This window comes from Cupressus sempervirens, chromosome 10 (assembly GCF_028749045.1).
Source record: "Cupressus sempervirens isolate cs-2001-9-10 chromosome 10, ASM2874904v1, whole genome shotgun sequence".
NCBI lineage: Eukaryota > Viridiplantae > Streptophyta > Pinopsida > Cupressales > Cupressaceae > Cupressus > Cupressus sempervirens.
In genome coordinates this window covers 245,870,641-245,889,993 of record NC_143127.1, presented here as the reverse complement: position 1 = coordinate 245,889,993, position 19,353 = coordinate 245,870,641, and the positions used below count along the sequence as shown (strand labels likewise).

The 19,353-nt window shown below is 39.2% G+C and overlaps 1 protein-coding gene across 4 annotated transcripts in view; it reads right to left on the bottom strand.

The window, feature by feature from the left end:
• Positions 1 to 8,646, bottom strand: part of ARP6 (actin-related protein 6) — a 68,156-nt gene extending 59,510 nt beyond the window's left edge. For 2 of the 4 annotated variants that reach the window (XR_016358028.1, XM_089807273.1), the window contains exon 1: positions 7,752 to 8,646. Coding sequence is in view for 3 of the 4 variants with exons in the window: in XM_089807273.1 (XP_089663399.1) it covers positions 7,752 to 8,452 (701 nt within the window). In the remaining variant the exon portion in view is untranslated. The remainder of the gene's footprint in view (positions 1 to 7,751) is intronic. The other 2 variants (XM_089807272.1, XM_089807271.1) reach the window with 1 other exon arrangement.
• Between the last annotated feature and the right edge of the window lie 10,707 nt (positions 8,647 to 19,353).

Sequence of the window (19,353 nt, the reverse complement as noted above, 5' to 3'; positions counted from 1 at the left end):
CTCGTTTAGTGGCAAAGGGCTTTTCTCAGCGTCAGGGCATTGATTATGAGGAGACCTTTGCTCCTACTGCAAAGATGAGCACCATCAGATTAGTCCTAGCTATGGCAGCACAGTTTGGCTGGAAGGTCCATCAGATGGACGTAAAGAGTGCTTTCCTGAATGGTGATCTCCATGAAGAGGTCTACATGACGCAACCTCCTGGTTTCAAGGTTGCTGGTAAAGACCATCAGGTTCTCAGATTGGTAAAAACTCTCTATGGTTTGAAGCAGGCCCCTCGGGCATGGTACATCAAGATTGATACGTACCTCAGTGATCAAGGCTTCAAGAGGAGTTCTTCAGACTCAAATCTGTACATCAAGACTACTGACAGTGACATCATCCTTCTGATTGTCTATGTGGATGATCTGATCATCACTGGCAGTTCGGCATCTTTGATTCAGGGAATCAAACAACACTTATGCCAGTCTTTTGATATGACTGACCTTGGGCTCATGCATTATTGCTTAGGTGTTGAAGTTTGGCAACAGTCTTCTGGTATATTCATCTCTCAGTCCAAATATGCCAGAGCTTTGTTAGACAAATTTCGAATGCAGGATTGCAAACCTGCATCTACACCTATGGAGAAAGGTCTCAAGTTATCAGCCAAGTCTGATTCTCCTTCCGTTGATGATACTACGTATAGGCAACTAGTAGGCAGCCTCATCTACCTATCTGCTACTAGGCCTGATATCAGCTTCGCAGTCAGCTATATTTCACGCTTTATGACAGCTCCTAAGGCTGATCATTGGATGGCAGCAAAGCGTGTGCTTCGTTATGTGAAAGGCACTTCTGATTATGGACTTCTGTATTCTCGGAGTTCTAATCCTAAACTCAGTGGGTTCACAGATTCAGATTGGGCAGGCTCTGTTGATGATAAAAAGTCAACATCTGGATATGTGTTCAGTTTGGGATTCGGTGCAGTCACATGGACCAGCAAGAAGCAGCAGGCAGTTTCTCTCTCTTCTACAGAGGCTGAATATAGAGGGACTGTTAAGGCAGGATGTGAAGCTGTCTGGCTTCGTCGGATGCTTGGGGATATGCAGATGTCACCAGCAGGACCGACTACTCTGTTTGTTGATAACGAAGGCGTTATCAAGTTAGCACGGAATCCAGTCTTCCATGAACGAACCAAGCATGTGGATGTTCATTGTCATTACATACGACAGCTGGTTGAAGACAGGACTATAGATCTGCAGTATGTTCCTACCTCAGATCAGATTGCAGACATTCTCACCAAGCCTCTTGGTCCTGATATGTTTGTCAAATTCAGAGGACAGCTTGGTGTGTTAGATAGATTAACCATTAAGGGAGGGTATTACAATAATAGATAAGACGTCTATTATTAGTTAATGGTTATTTTGTAAATATCTTTAGCTTTAGTTTGCTTTCGTTTTATGCTTTCTCTGGAATAGAATGTTTCTATTCTTTACGATCGTTTCCTAAGGAAACATCGTCTCTTCCTTTTGTATAAATTGACCTTTCGGTCTCTGTTATTAATAAGCAAGTATTTACCAATTACCTTGTAATAGGCTATTGGTAAAGGTAATTTCAAATCATTTAGAGTTGAAAGGGGTCCTTAAGAAGATTTCTCTCTTTCGTTATAGTCTAAGGATTACCTCCCTTGGTTCTGCTAGTCTAATTGTCCACCACTTTACCATCCTGTAATAAGGCGACGAGATGGAGGGTGTTAGTACAAGCAAGAATCCTAAGGGGACAAACACTAAAAAAGACAAAGAGGATATGATGCCTAAAACACCCTTCTAAAAAATGAGGCGAATAACTGATACCAATGGCGATACCATAAAAAGATATACAAAAGGCAGTTGCACATCACAGCCCAAGCGTCGACACTTCCATTTCAACCATGATGAGCGATATTGTGGTGGCACTTGATTTTGAGGATATTAGAGAAGAGGATATCAATGAGACAAATTTTGGATCGAAGTTGGATGAGTTGGGAAAGGTTGCTATCAAGAAAAAGCAATTGGGCACCCTTTCCTCTCTCAGTGCTTTTATTGGATTTGCGAAGGAATATGAGGAGGATCATGAAAAGATACTACAAGCAGCAAGCAGCGTGGTGAAATCAGCTGAACTCGAGATAAAGCACACACCTTGTCCTCCTATAGAGAAAGTTAACAAAAGGCTAGCTAAGTTCATTGCCTTCGCTAAGAAAATGAAAGAAAAGGGAAGAGTTATATTAGAAGATCATTTGATGTAAGCCCAAATGGCAAATTTCTCTTTCTTCTAGAATAGGAAAAGTGTCTATTTCTGATTGGCCACCATTTTGGTGCCTTCTCATTGGTTGCCACTTTTTGCACTTTTTTTATTGGTTCATTAATGAGGTGGCAGCTTCTCATTGGCCGATGGGGTGGTAACCCTAATTAGGGTTTTTAGGATCCACTCTGGATCGTTGATCTTGTTTTGATCTCCACTGTCTGTTGTATTTTTGGCCCCTATATAAGGCTATTTGCTCTCATTTGTAAAGTGTTGGAGAAATTGTTGTGAAGATAATACCAAAATTGCTCTCTTTTTCATTGTTGCGATTGGCATGTTGATTAAGAACATTGGGTGTTATTGCATGTTTTCTACTTCCACATAATTAGATTTCTTTTCAAGTTGTTGAAGCAAATTTCATTTCAAGTTGTTTAAGCAAGAGTAAAGTAGATGGATAGTTGTATGGTAGCATAGGTAAATGTTTGATAGGGATCAATACTAGACCACTAGCATCCTAGCGACTAGTTGGGAAGCCTTGTGTGGTAAACTAGTTTATTATTCCTTTGAATCATTGCACCTGTGGAAGTGAGGCCGCTAGTCAGCTCTCATTAGGTTCGATCCCCGTCCATTTGCTAACCTTCCATTCATAGGAGTAGGAGTAGAATAGTGAGTAGTTGGGTAGTCGAAGCTTAGAAAAGGAAGTTAGAGAAGTAAGTTAAGGATCATAACACATCCATTCACCTTCCACCACCATCACTTTCCTATCAACATCACCATTGGCAGACACATCCTCCATCATCACCACCATCAACATTATTTGCCACCCGCATATTTCACAAACCGAAACACCATCACCTTCATCCCACCAAAGTCCAAGTCATCCTCAACAATTTGCGTAAGGCCGCCTACATGATTACAAGCGAATCACATCGATAAAACTGAGCGAGTATCCACAAGAGTAAGGAACATTGGAGTTATACTCATGTCTCATGAGCATTAACTTTTCAAGAGAGGAGTTGCATGTTTGATATCCCATATCAAATATTCAAATCCTAATATGTTATGTAAGTGATACAAAACTCACATCAACAATGGTAAACAAGTGATATTATTAATTCAGAAATATTATCAAAAATGATGTTCAAACTTCAAACAAAGAACAATACACAATTAATGGATTTCCTGAAAAATATGTAATTTATCATATATGCATATACAATATAATGCCCTGTTTCATATACAAATTCAATCAAACCCTTATTCAGCCACAATTACACATTCAACCAACACTCCTCCAACTAATCATCATTGTAGAGATGTAACTTCCCGCACATGCATTACATTCAAATTTCCTGGCCAGTGGTTCTACAAATTTAGTTAATAGGTGTCCAAGAAAGAGTGATTTACTTAGATACTGTCAATTTCCCAACTAACTAGAATGATGTACATTAGTAAATAGAAGGTTTGCAGTAAATATAATGGAGAAACAAGGGGAATGAAAATGTGGAAAATAGTGAAGAGATGAAGACTTAATTGGATTTTGTTCCAACAGTTGGTTCCCATAGTTAGAGGACGAACACATCTTAATTAGATTTTGTTCCGAATACCAACTTACCAATTTGCCTACTTAATACTCAACAGCTTAGCTATGAGATTTTCTATTTAGCTTTGGCAGAGTTGATTCATATCAATACTTAGACCTGTTGATTTGGAAAAGGGATCAAGAGACATTATCTAGCATCAGTTTTGTGCAAGCTCTCCCTTAGATGAAGCATATAAATGCCCTCGCCAGACTCACCAGACTCATATCTAACTCTTAAAGCCCTTCTTTCAAGTTTTGGTGAATTTTTTATATCAAATAGTGCAATTGAAAAAATTCTTATCTATGTAATAAGATGTGTTTTCACTATTTTTCTGTTGCATTTTTATAGCATTGTGGAGGCGGATTGCAAGAATCAGACCAGCGAAAATCATGTGAAAATCTATGGTGGAATGTAAGTTTTGATTTTCATTCTGATATATACTTGTGTGCTATTCTGTATATACAGAATAGCTGCATCTTTTCAATCAAGATATAAATATTCTAAGTGCCCTTGAATTCCTCAATCTGTCAATCTAGTCACAAGAGAACCTCTTTAGACAAGTTTAGAAATGTAAAAATTTAGAAGTTATTAGCACATGGTTTTATGAAATTTCTGCTCAAAAATCATTCGATCTGTCAATAGTAAATACATTAGAAGAAATTAAATTCATGCAAGTTTTGATTTAATCTCCTTTGTCTTACTACTAATACTGTACCCTTGTAGGATACGTTAAGTGTGGGGACTGATACATCTTCTGTTTAGGTCCTTAGGCACAAGAGGAACTTGATTCTAAATTTGGACAGAACAGACTGGTTGAGGAGTCGGACATACCCAATTAACATATTTGCCTGCAATAGTGAAAGAGACTATGTATTTTTACCCAGCAGCACCTATAGTAGGGCCAAACAAATCTATTGAGGCTTGCATGGTGGAAGGCTATCATATTCTTGCAGGAACAAGCCTAATGGTAAATGCATGGGCAATTCATAGGAACCCATAGGCCATTAGAATTTATTCCAGAGTGTTTCATAGAGAAGGTAGTAGAGTTAGACATGTACATGAGAGGCAACTTTGAGATGATTCCATTTGGGACAGGAAGAAGAGAGTGCCCTAATGCTTCTTTGGCAATTATTGTGGTACAATTGGTTTCTTCCAATTGGACAAAACATCGACATGAGTTAAGGGACAGGTATGATAATGGAAAAGGCAGTGCCTTTGGAGATTACCATCAAGCCCCATCTTTCGGCCATTGGAATTTATTCCAGAGTGTTTCATAGAGAAGGAAGTAAAGTTAGACATGTACATGAGAGGCAACTTTGAGATGATTCCATTTGGGACAGGAAGAAGAGAGTGCCCTAATGCTTCTTTGGCAATTATTGTGGTACAATTGGTTTCTTCCAGTTGGATGAAACATCAACATGAGTTAAGGGACAGGTATGCTAATGGAAAAGACAGTGCCTTTGGAGGTTAGCATCAAGCCCCGTCTTTCCCATTACTTGTATTAGCAAGAGGCTAAGAATTGTTCGTGATATTTTAAGATTCAATCGCGTATTATTTTTGCATCAATATCTTCAATCCAGTATCAAAATAGAATTTCATTGTTATGTACTTCTTTTCTTTTTTTTATTTTCAGAATTTAGAGCACCAGTAGCAATATCCTTCAGCCCAATGTCAATTATCATTCAGTTCCTTCTAAATTTTGGATTAAGAAGATTTCCAAAGGAAAGCATATTTGTGAGAAAAAATTGTACAGGTTCTTGAAACGTCTCTGTATAAACTTTGTGGAGGTTATTAAACATGTTTTTGGATGAACTTTATCAAATTTATTAAAGCTAGTCTTACAACGCTATTGCTTCTATGCAAGATCAAAAAAGGTGAACTTCATGTAGTTCTTCCCATATCTGTTGGGTTTTTAATTTAGTGCGAAAAAAATATTTAAATGATCATTTATCGAGGAAACTAGGTTTACTTCTACAAAACTAAAACATGCGGTGAAAAATGGGGATTGTTTGCTTCTACAAAATGTATTTGGGATTTTATGCAATCAAAAAAGTTCTATATAAAAAAACGAAATTGGGATGTATGTATACCAAAATTTTCATTAAGGAACAATATATTAAATTCAGCAGTATTTGGTAGGAGCTCAAGCTGGTTTTTGAGTTGAAAAGAGTCTCTAAACTCAGCCAAGTCAGAATCTCATCACTATGCAGTCTCTTGCAATAAACTCCAGACCAGATTCAGATTCGAATCTGATGGTCCTCGCCCAAACTCAACTTTCTCTGTTGGCCATCTCACACATACAAGCGCAGAGTGATTTCTTAATCAAATATGGAAGAAATGACAATCTCTCTCAATCTAGGAAACTTCAACTTTCTGGTAAGTGGAGTTGTTTAAAGCACTTCTTTAATAATTGTTTCTTCTGACTGTACTTTTGAAACCTATGAAGCAATATTGTAGCAACAAATTGCACTATACTATCAGTATGTGTTTGCTTTTAGCTAGGGTTGCAAGCTTCCTCTGTAGTTGTACTGAAGCATTTATGCTTTTGATGTAATGTAGTTTGTTGGCAGTGTATCTTTTACCAACAATGTTAACCTATTTTGGTTATTTGCGATACAAAGATAAATAAATTATTTGTGCAGAAATATAGCAGGATCAAGCCATAAAGAGGTCCTATTCTGTGGATTCAGGCCAAAAACTCCCTGTATTGATAACAAATCTTCTTGCAATTCTTCTGGCCCTGGAAGATGGAAACTCAAGAACCTTTGCAAGATGGATGAAGCACATGCTGGTGCTTCATCCAGTGTGCTTCAAAGGCCATGAATAAGCAATATGTTGGCAATCAAAACAATGGAAACTCAAGAACCTTTTGCAAGATGGATGAGGCACGTGTTGGTGCTTCATCCAGTGTGCTTCAAAGGCTGTGAATAAGCAATATGTTCATGATCGATACAAATCGACCATGAAGAGATCCTTCTCTGGGGGGAAATTACTATTTTTCGGAAACAACAGGGAAGGAATACTCCCATCCTCCCCACATGGAGATATACAGATTCATCTAGCTTTATAGTGCAGAACTACTTTGAGTTCAAGAGGTATGTTTCAATATGTTGGCATAGTTAATGTGTTTGAAACTCTCTGATGCTTGCGTTTGACCATGCAAAAAGCTGGATCTGAGCCACATTCTGGAGGACATAACACTCAAGTGTGCTTTATTGAGATTGCTTCTAACCCTGGAGTTCATCCAGGTTAATTCCTTAAAAAGTGAATTGGCCATATAGTATCATGGTTTGAATGTTGAACTATTTGAATTCTCCAAATTCTGAAAGATTTTGGGATCTCTCTTGAGATAGTTGCGGCAATTCAAATGACTTTGGGACATGATTGGATGTTCTGGCTCAAGCTTTCTTAGGTGTTCCCAATCCTCATAGAATGTTTAGCCAACACTGGGATATTGAAGCTTGGATTTCATGTCCAAAGGTACATTTATTTGTCGGTTAGTTCGGGGATAGATTGAGGTATACTTATGTAGAATGTCTTTAATTATGAGGTGCACAACAAATTTCCTTCCTAAGGCTAATCTTAGAAAGAAAAAATAATTTAATGGATTAAGAAGAAGAGGAAGAGGAAGAACAAGTACGAGCAGAGGGAGAGGAAAAGGACGCAGAATACAAAGAACATGGTATATCTTGTTATCAGCTAACCATTGCACCTCTGTCAGGTGCAAGTGCTAGTTTATAATTTATCCTGATGATGATGAGCGTTGGGTGGTTGGAACATGAAACATTTTTAAGATTGATGTTTTCCCATTCTGTATCGAAACTTATTTCTTAACATTCTTGATTGGCAAAAGTTCTAAGTCTCTTCTAAAAGAAAAACATTGAAGGTTTAGGATTTTAAGAAATTAGGGCTTACCGCGCTAGTTGGAGATCATGGTCAACATCGAGCGAAACAAAACAGAGCTTCTCCTTAACATCATCCATGATATAAGTCTCATCCATCACGTTCAAGGCTCGGTAAGAAACAAGCTCCTTGAGATAATTAGTGAGCGCCTTCCCGCCAAGGTCAATCCTCTTGACCCCATAATTGATAGTAAAATTTTGGTAGACGGGAGCCGCGTGCGTGAAGGAAAAGCCACAGTCGACGATGAGGCTACACTGTGTCCTGGCCAGGAGACTAATGGGAGACCTGCTCGCCTCGTACAGATGAACCAACGAAGGCGAGTCTGCGACGTAAAGAGATTGGAACCCTAAATCTTCAAACACGAGCTCGTCCGTGGCCTTCTGGATGGAGGGCAGATTGAAGAGGGGCTCGACTAAAAGGAGTCCTGCGGAGTCGGATGGGCGAACCTTCAGGAGCTGCTTGAAGAGACGCTCCCAAATTTCCTTCTGCATTTCGGCATTGACAAGATAGCCGCGGTCAAAGGGCCGGCGTATGGAGATGCCGGCTATGTCGTCGCACTGATGGAGTTGGTCGGCAACGAGCCATTTCTTGGCTGAGTGAGGGCGAGCCAGGCAATTGGGAACAACGGCGGTGGGGTTTTTGTTGCCGGCAAATCCTGCCTTGCAGAAACCACCGCCGTTGTCCAACACTATCATTGGCGAAGGAGACCCCATGCTGGATTTCTAGATAAGTATAACACTGTTAATGAATGTGATCATATCTGCGCTGCGATCGGTAAGCCCCGCTAAGTGTTATCACCGCCTCAGAACAGTAAAGTAGTGAGTTTTTGCTCTAAACCAAATATTCGATCTCGCAAGCTTTTGCAGCCTGCTACAGAATGCCGCGGAATGGATCATTGATGGGCTCAATACAGGAAATACAAATTTCCAACGGTCTGAAATGGCCAAAAAGCCAAAATGTCCTATTGGAGTAAATTAAACAGATTTCTAAAGTAGGGGAAATGGAAGTGTAATTATAGTAAGTCTTATTATTAGTCCCTGTCTTAAAGATTTTGATCCTTTCAACATATTAGTTTGTTCATTGAAAAATGTGTTCTCTCATATAATACCATCCTACACTATAGTTAGCTAGAAAATTTTAATTTTTTTGACGTTATATATGTAAACAAGTTTTATCTGATTGGCTCATATTATTTTCTTACACAAATATTAGCTCAAATATTTGAGCATGGCAACTGTCATTGTTTTATGAAGGTTACATGTCATTTGTTTCAATATTCAATACATGCAATGGCTGGAGAGGGAAAAACTTGTAGAATTGGCATTCGCTACATAAGATGAGGTATAGATTATTTAGAGAGTTCCTTGCATGGATTCCTGTGATATTTCATATATTTTGAGAAGTTTCTTTCAGTTTTGTCAATACTCACTCAGAGCCATTACGTAGACCTTTGCTGGCCATATCAACATTTTCGAATTGGTCGTTGTTTCAATACAAAACTCTATAATTTTGCAATTCTTGCACTAACTATGTGAGTAAACATCAATTGATGTAATCCAAATCTAATTCTTCTATTGTTATTTAACGAAATGGTTTGCCATTTTAGTATGTATCCATTTGGAAAATATATTAGTAATCTTTTTTCAGTCATTCAACCTTGCTTGTTATTTTCTAATTTGAGAAATCCTTTTTCATTGAGAAAACTAACTGATCTCCAATCAAAAAACTAGTTGATAAGTTGAAATTTATTGGAAGCTTTCATATAAGATCTATTTTATTTGCTAATAGATTTTAAGGAATGGTTGGAATGTATAGGCTAAATATACTTTTTCTCTTAATTTGTATGCTCCGGTTTGAAGGGAGACTTTGAGGTTAATTTATTGATTTAGGATATAGAGAACAAAAATTTCCCTAATTTACTACAATGAGTTAATTTTTAAAAGGCGCAGTTCAAATGCTACTAAATTTTACACTACCTTTGCAGAATATTGATTATAGAAGAAAATTTTCACCATATTCAAAAGTGAGTGTTGTCATTTAGGTTTGCACCCTTGTCCAAAGCCTATGCATGAGGACAACCTAGTGAAACATGGAAACAACCTCCAAGTTGTGGGACTTGAACTGTGAGGTTGAGTCTTCGGAGAAGGCCGGCTTCCTCTTACTATCAGGATGCACCTAACTACTCTTGGAGAGGAAAAGGGAGAAGGAGAGCATGAAAGAAAATCTACCTAATCTAATCTAAAGAGGTGATGCACCAAAATAGAGTGTTCGGACCAAACTCTGCCCATATATGCACTATTGAACCAGAATGAAACTAAGGATATACACATTCAAACTTGCTTTAATCTAATAATCACATGCAGATCAAAAGACCAAGATGAATGACACAAGGAAAGAGAGATTCACTTATATTATCATTCATAGGCCAAGGAGACACAGTCACGCAGATCATAAATCTCTACAAAAACACTAGTAAGAGGCAAAGAATTCTTTCACTTTCATACCAATGGCTGAAGGAGATAAGACAGAAAATCATGTAGTTCAGAGGCATAGGGGAATTTACACTGAGAATCTGCAGAGCAGTAACAAAGAAAACAAAGAAAGGTCGACCCTACAAAATTAATGAAAATTGCCTTTATAGTTCAAGCATAACTGAGATTTTCCCTCCAAAATTATCCTGCAACCACCGCCATCAAGGCTTTGCCAAGAACAATCATGGGGATCTGAAGAAATCTAATCTAAGTATAGCTTTAGGTACCATGAAATCTGATTGTTAACTAAAACAGGGCCTTAAGAAGACAGAGGCGACGTCATTGATTGTCCTGATCAGGTAGATGGATCAACTGGGGGCGGTGGAGTGTTCTTCCTTGTCTCGCATTGATTCTGGGTTGGTTGGGATTGATTACAGAGATCAAATCGCATAAAAAATACTGACTCTGTTCATTCCTTAGCACCTGAATCAGCTGGGTCAGCAAGTCAACTAAACTCTGCATCCAAAACGGGCTACATGGGCCAATAACCTCCTTTTATCCTGCCACCTTGCAAGAGTCCAATGTGGTTGACCATCTCTTTTCATTACTAGCTGTGCAATCCTTTTAAAAAATCTAGACCGCGACGATCACATTAACTGCCTGCAGTTAACCGTTAATGCCTTAACTGGACCCATTGGGACACGTGTCACCAAGGCGCTATGTCGCTAGGCATTACTATGAGCACTTTCCCATAGCGAGATAGCGCCCATCGCTGATGCAGACTGATCTGATGATCGTGAAGACTCGTCGTATTACTGTGCTATCTCCTTAAAACTTTTGGGCTCACGAACCAACTCAGCACACCTGGCATTTGACTCGGCCCAAACTGGTACCATCCCTACAATTTCATAACACTCAGCCCCAGCCTGCTACATGTCGCTAAGGTGCTATGTCGCTATGGGTAACATCCTCGTAGCTTCCCATAGCGAGATAGTGCCCACCGTTGATTTTCTGAGATCTGGCAGCGAGCAAGATGGATCTGACCTATCAATATAGCAACCAATGGAAATTGGCCATGTGCCAACCTGTCTAACAAATCCTCGTCACTGATTTTCGACGGGGCATACTTGGGACCCACCTTCCTTCTGATGTCGCCGCAGTATCATTTTCTGCTTGGGTGCTATGTCGCTAATGACGAGGAACATAGATTTTTCGATAGCGCCATAGCGCCCACTGTTGATTTAGCAAAACCCAACGCCAAAGAAATAATAAGGAAAAGGAGGACCCACCTGACACATGGCCAAAAGGCACTATGTCGCTATGGGTATCCTCTAAGCAACTTCCCATAGCGAGATAGCGCCAACTGTAGATATCTTTTGATCTGATGATGGGGAAACTGCGAGCTTGCAGAAATAGACTTAGGAAATAAGGAATATCATAAGGTTCCATCATTTAATTTCTTTGATATCCCCAAGGTGTTTAAAATAACATTAAATTAGGAAGTGACCATTGGGCGGGCAAGTATTTAAAATTCAAATATTTGGCGAGGGGCACAATATGTAACATTTTTGGCGACTCACAAGGGATGCTAGCCTGCTATGCATAAGACCAGTGGCCTGAAGCATCCATTGGGCTACAGAGTCAAAAAGATGTGGATCCTATGTATACTTTGAAACCCTGACCCTACCTCTAAGAGAAAAAAAAAACCTTGAAACCTCTGTCTCTGCAACTGGAACCAGAGACGAAACCTTCTTCTGCAACCTTCAAAATTTCAAAACTTGTTGTCTCACAGAAACAATCTTGTGCTCATGCACTTCTTGGAAAAGCAGGGAACAAACTGGAAATGAGACTAAGCTAACTATGTACATGGAATCTCAAACCCTCAGAAACATGGCTTGAGACAAATCCCATTGACTAGGATGGGCAAAATTTCACCACTAGGCCTGCTTAACTGGAAAGCATTGGCCTGCTTGAAATTGACAATCAGATAGGGACCACTCCACAATGCATCAAACTTTGAGTGTCTTTTTGGTTTTTCCCTATCTACATCCCATTTCAGAACCAAATCTCCCTCCCTGAAGATTCTGACCTTAGCCTTCCTGTCAAAACTATTTTTTACCTACTGTTGGTGTGTCTCTAGGGTTTGCATGGCTTTACTTCTCTTCTCTTCTAGCTCCATCAGCTCTGCCATTCTTACTGTCATGGCATCATCTTCAATCACCTCCAACTGATGAGCTAGCTCTAGGGATGGGAACTCCAATGAAATTGGAAGCCTTGCTTCTCTGCCATAAATTAACACAAATGGTGAATTCCCTATTGACCTTTTAGGCATTATTTTGTCAGCCCACAATGTCGTCTTCAATTTTTTATGCCAACACCTTTGGTTATCTTCTATTGTCCTTTTCATGATCCTGATCAAGTTCTTGTTGGAGGACTTAGCCAGGCCATTACCCTGAGGATAGTAGTTTGAGGATGTGCTCAAATGGATATTATGATCCACTACCCATGCACAAATTTGAGCTCCAACAAAAGACTTTGTGTTATCTAAAATAATGGTTGAAGGGGCACCAAACCTGGTCACAATTTCATTAAGGAATTTCACAACTGAAGATCCTGTGGCATCCTTCAATGCAACTGCCTCTGTCCATCTAGTGAAGTAATTTGTAGCAGCTAAAATCCATTTGTGACCTTAATTAGAAGGAGGATTGATAGGGCCTATGAAATCCAATCCCCACTAATCAAAAGGCTGGTCCATCTGAATATGATGAAGGGGACGAGCTGCAAGTCTTTGTTTGCCAAAGAAGAAAGCACATTTCTCACACTTCCTCACATACCTATGACAATCATGAAATAGAGATGGCCAGTAATAACCAGCCCTCATGATCTTCATTGTAGTTGTCCTTGCTGAGAAGTGGCCACCATCAGGACCATCATGAAGTTATTTGATCATCCTCTCATCCTGGTCTGTATCAAGGCATCTTAATAGGGCTCCATTAAAATATTTTCTAAAGAGGACACCGTCAACTATGACATAAGGAATTGACTGTAATCTATATTGTCTCCTTTTAGTTCTATCTAATCCTTGAGGGTATCCATTCCCTAATAAGAAACTCTTCATGTCATCCATCCAATTCCTTGGGTCACCATTTCTCACCTCTTGTTGCTCTGTTAGTATCATAGCAGCTTCCCCATCAGGTTCTTGAGATGATAACATATGTTTACACAACCCCCTCCCTCTTACCAGCTTGGTAATCTGAATGTCAATATCATATTCCATCACTTTAGTAATCCAACCAACTCTTTTCTCACTAATATCTTTGCTCAAAAGGAAATCCTTCACACTGGCATGGGGTACTAACAAATGAATTTTATTATGAGACAGGAGGTGTCTAAATTTCTTTAAAGCTTTGATAACTGCAAGGGCTTGCTTCTCTACATAGTTGTATTTATCTTCATATTCTTTAAGCCCTTCACTAAAGAAAGCTATGGGCTACTCATCACCTTTATCATTTCTTTGAGTCAGGACAACAGAAATGCTTGACTCACCACCTAGGGTATAAAGGATGAAATCTTTCTCAAAATTTGAATTCATGAGAGGGGGGGTTGAGGCTATGGCTATCTTGATTTCTTCAAAACTTTCCTTCCCTTCCTTGGTCCATGCAAAGACCATACCTTTCTTGAGCATAGCTATAAGAGGTTTCACCATGGTAGCAAGATTTGGAATAAATCTTCTCACAAAATTTATCCTGCCTAGGAAACTTTGCAGCCCTTTCTTGTGTTTAGGGAGAGGGAGGGCAAGTATTGCTTTTGTTCTCTCTAGATCAATGGTTAAGCCATCCTCAGATACAATATGTCCTAATAATTTTCCTTGGTTAGTAGCAAAGACACACTTGCTTGGGTTAAGGGAAACCCCAAACTCTCTGCATCTTATGAATACTTGTCTTAGATGATCAAAATGATCCTCTGCATTCTTAGAATACACTGTAATATCATCAAGGTAAACTAAGACAAACTTGTCAATCAATCTTTTGAAGGCCATCTCCATTCCCTTCTGAAATGTAGCACCTGCATTGGTTAGCCCAAATGGCATCTTACAATAAGCATAGGTACCCCATTTAGTGGTAAATGCAGTCTTGTATCTATCAGACTCTTTAACCAACACTTGATTGTAGCCAAAAAATCATCAAGAAATGAAAATCTCTTTAAACCACTGACCTTGGACAAAATTTGCTCCATAGAAGGGAGAGGATGGTGATCTTTAAGGGAAGCTTGGTTAAGGTCCCTAAAGTCCACACACAATCTAATTTCTCCATTCTTCTTCCTAACAAGGACAAGGTTTGCTACTCATGATGAGTGTTTGATGGAAAAAATTATATTGGCCTCAATCAATTTAGATAGCTCTTTTCTCATTAGGGGTTCAATCTTGAGATTCACTGGCCTCTATTTTTATCTTACTGGTTTTACATCATTAATTAAATCTATGGTATGCTGAAACAACCTTGGGTCAAAACCCTTTAAATCATCATATGTCCAAGCAAATACATCATTAAATTCTTGACATAGATGAATACAATTTTCTTGTTCAATTTCAGAACATACCTTCCTATGTTCAAAGATTTTTCATCAGCAACCATGACTAGAATATGATCATCTTCATCAGCAGCTAGGTTCATGACTCTACCTCTTGCTTGATCATCAAGATCAAAAACACTCTCAAGAGTAATGAGACCTTTAGGTAGCTTGTTGGAGCTAAGGTTAATGATTTGGTCACCATACTGATCCTGTAGTCTTGACTGATTTCTCTCTAAAAACTTTGCTTCATTCTACAAGAAGCTAACACTTTTCTCATCAAACTCAAACACTTGCCAATGAATGTTGTTATCAGGGATAGCAAGCCTTACTACCACTCTGATTTGTTGCTTCTTCTCCTCCTCAAGATTCCCCAGCACATCATAAGATGCACCTATTGTTGCAAGTCTATCAGCATGTCTGTTTTCCTTTCTAGGGATGCTTTGAATATTGAATGCATTGAAATCTTCAAGCAAATCCCATACCCTGTTTTTATAAGACTTGAGCAAACCATTTTTGGTGGGATTCTGATTTCTCACTTGATTAACCACCAACTCACTGTCTCCATACACCCTTAAGGCTTGAATTCCTCTCTTTTGAGCAAGCAGGAGACCTTGAATCAAGGATTCATACTCAGCCACATTATTAGTGCAACTGAACTAGAGCCTAAAGGAGAAATAGTACCTTACTTATGTAGGCGAAATCAACATCACACCAGCCCCTGATCCATTCTTATTCCTTGATCCATCAAAGTACATACTCCATATCCCACTCATATCTTCTTCAGTACCCACAAGATTGGGAACTAGAGCATCTTTCTCCAATATAAAATATGTACTGAGGCCTGTCTCAAGAGTTTATGATGTAGAATCAAATTGATATGCATCAACCCACTCATCCAAGAAGAAATTAGGTATCTCTGCTAGGGAAGTGGTGGGCTCATTCACTATGTCATTCTCATCCATCTTTAGGATAGGGCAATTCATTTTGATGGGGTTGGGGGTGTAAGATTCAGTATGATGGAGGGCTTGAGGCTCTACTCTGATTGAAGCATTGGCTCCATATCTCATTTTGAAAGACATATATGACCAATCAGAAGATATGAAACCACCTATTTGGGCAGTAAAGTCTCTTGATAGACAGATGGCAAAATATGGCTTGACCTCAGCAACAGAGATATCTTGGGTTATAGTACAACCAGGGCATGAATGTAAGGCCATCTCCACATTCCTAAGGATCCCTACAATCTTGATAGTTTACCATCCAACTATAATACATCCCTAACAATGGGCTCATATTTCATTCCCAAAGCATCAACGACACACCTAGGCATCACTAAATTGCTAGCCCCTGAATCAATCATGCAATTATGGACTAGTTTGCCCCCTATAATTAGAGAAACATAGAATGGAGGAGGTCTAACCTTTTTACTTGTTTCTACCTCCCTTGATCATTGTACTAGGCTTGTGGCACTTTCCATACTAGGTGGCTGATCCTTTGGTTCAATTCTTTCCAATTCTTGCTGCAACAGCCTCTTCTGCATGGGTATAGTAGCAACAACATCCCACATGGAGATATTCACGTTTTTCTTCTTCATTTTCTCTACCACACTGAATGGCATAGCAAGTGTTTTGGTAGAAGCTTTGGGAGCTACAATCGTATGAGGTTGAGATGGAATAACCTGAGGATCACTTGCATCTTTTCTGCCATAATTTTGCCTTTGTTGTTGAAAGGCACTTGATTGATTATTTTCTTCTTGCTCATGAGATATCGTATTTGAAGTTGAGGCCTGATTGGGAGGAGGAGGGACAACATCTTCCATAGCTCTTCTTTTGCTTCTAGTGTTATGAGCAATGGAATCCTAGTTTACATTACAATGCTCCTCCATCTGATGATTCATAAAAGAGAAATCACCCTGTCTTTGCATATCTGAGGCATCTTTAGATTGGTCCTCCTTGTATGATTGTTTTGCTGCAGGTTCTTGGACTGTCAAAGCCATAAAAGATTCAGCCTTCTGACACATACAATAGGCATAGGAGTAGTTACAGGAGGGACAAAAATCTTGATCTTGAGCCATATTGTTTTGAGGAACTATGGCCCTACTTTGGTTTACATTTGAGGTTGAAGCATGGCCACCCTACCTACTCTGATCAAAAGAATTTTTCCAATGATTAGGATTTGGAGGCCTACCCCTGCTTGGAGTTTGATATTGCAATTGATGAGGCTTACTACCTTGAGCTTGCTATCTTTTTAAAGTCACCACCTTATTGCTCATTTTCTGCATCACAGAGAAGCTATCCTCCAATTTCTTTTCTTGGCCCTGCAATCTCTTATCTAGGTTTTGCATCATAGATTGCATCATTTCTTTGATTTCATGTATCCCATTTGAGGATGTGGAAGCTTGAGGGACTGGAGTAAGGGATTGTGATGTAGAAGTTGTGGGAAGGGGAGCCATTGCTGGTTGATGATTTGGAACATCAGGGAAGAAAGGCATAGGAGGCCTTGGAGCTAGTTTACCTCCTTGTATTAGGATGTTCTCTGATTTTATTACTATGTCATAATCATTAGGCAAGGTATCTCCTCCCATAGTTTGGATTGTAGTGGCAATATCACTGTTAAAAGCTCTAAGGTAATGCAAGAAGGCATTACTAGGGGCAGGCTTCACTGAAGTAGGTATTCTATCCCATGTCTTTTGAAATCTATAATTAAAATCAGTCATACATTCATGGGGGGCACTTTTTATAGTAGTCAGTTGCTCTAAAAGTGACAAATAGTCACTTTTATCCTCAAAATGTTTGCACAATCCTGCTCCTAATCCATCCCAATCTGTTATACAACCATGAGCTAAACCTCTATACCATTATAGTGCTTTTCCTTTCAAGGATGAGGCTAGGAGCCTAACTGCAACATCATCCTCTGTAATACCATGGATATTGCAGACATTTGCAACCTCTTGAATGTGTTCTGAGGGAGAGATAGAAGTTTCACTAGTAAACTCTGGTATACTTTTGAGGGCAGCTATTGGTATGTCATGTCTTTGGGCTAATAAGAGAGGGCTCCCACCATTAAAGGTGGCAAAAGTATGAGCTCTAGGCAACACCATATAGACAAGTGATCTATTGATATGTATTGATGGCAGTCTAGGATGAGATCTAACAGCAAGAGGACTAGAGATAGATCTTGTAGGTGGATTTGTTACTATTTCACTCCCAACTGGTGATAAAGATACTCTAGTCCTCCTTCTTCTAGGGTTTGAAAATGAAAGCTCTTGATACTAAAACTTACCTCTAGAAGATGCCCTTGTTTTAGCTCTGGGCATGAATCACTGCAGCTTTAGTCTGGAACCAGATATGTATTTGAAGCTCAGAGTCACCAAGTACTTTGAAGAATGAGCCTCTTGAAGGCTTAAACACTGAAGCCAACACTATCTCCTCAATATTGATCTTAAAATCTTCCCTTTTGACACCAGTAGGCTTGAAGTTTTCTGAAAAAGTAGTCCCACCGGGCGTGCCAAAAACTGTTGTCACTAAGGTTTGCACCCTTGTCCAAAGCCTATGCATGAGGACAACCTAGTGAAACATGGAAACAACCTCCAATCTATGGGACTTGAACTGTGAGGTTGAGTCTCCGGAGAAGGCCGACTTCCTCTTACTATCAGGATGCACCTAACTACTCTTGGAGAGGAAAAGGGAGAAGGAAAGTATGAAAGCAAATATACCTAATCTAATCTAAAGAGGTGATGCACCAAAATAGAGTGTTCGGACCAAACTCTGCCCATATATGCACTATTGAACCAGAATGAAACTAAGGATATACACATTCAAACTTGCTTTAATCTAATAATCACATGCAAATCAAAAGACCAAGATGAATGACATAAGGAAAGAGAGATTCACTTATATTATCATTCATAGGCCAAGGAGATACAGTCACACAGATCATAAATCTCTACAAAAACACCAATAAGAGGCAAAGATTTCTTTCACTTTCATACCAATGGCTGAAGGAGATAAGACAGAAAATCATGTAGTTCAGAGGCACAGGGGAATTTACACTGAGAATCTACAAAGCAGTAACAGAGAAAACAAAGAACGGTCGACCCTACAAAATTCACAAAAATTTTCTTTATAGTTCAAGCATAACTGAGATTTTCCCTCCAAAATTATCTTGCAACCAATACTATCAAGGCTCTGCCAAGAACAATCATGGGGATCTAAAGAAATCTAATCTAAGTATAGCTTTAGGTACCATGAAATCTAATTGTTAACTAAAACAGGGCCTTGACAAGACAAAGGAAGCACCATTGATTGTCCTAATCAGGTAGATGGATCAACTAGGGGCGGTGGAGTGTTCTTCCTTGTCTCGCATTCATTCTGGGTTGGTTGGGATTGATTATAGAGATCAAATCGCATAAAAAATTCTGACTCTCTTCATTCTTGAGCACCTAAATCAGTAGGGTCAGCAAGTCAACTAAACTCTGCATCCAAAACGAGCTACGTGGGCCAATAACCTCCTTTTATCCTGCCACCTCACAAGAGTCCAACGTGGTTGACCATCTCTTTTCATTACTAACT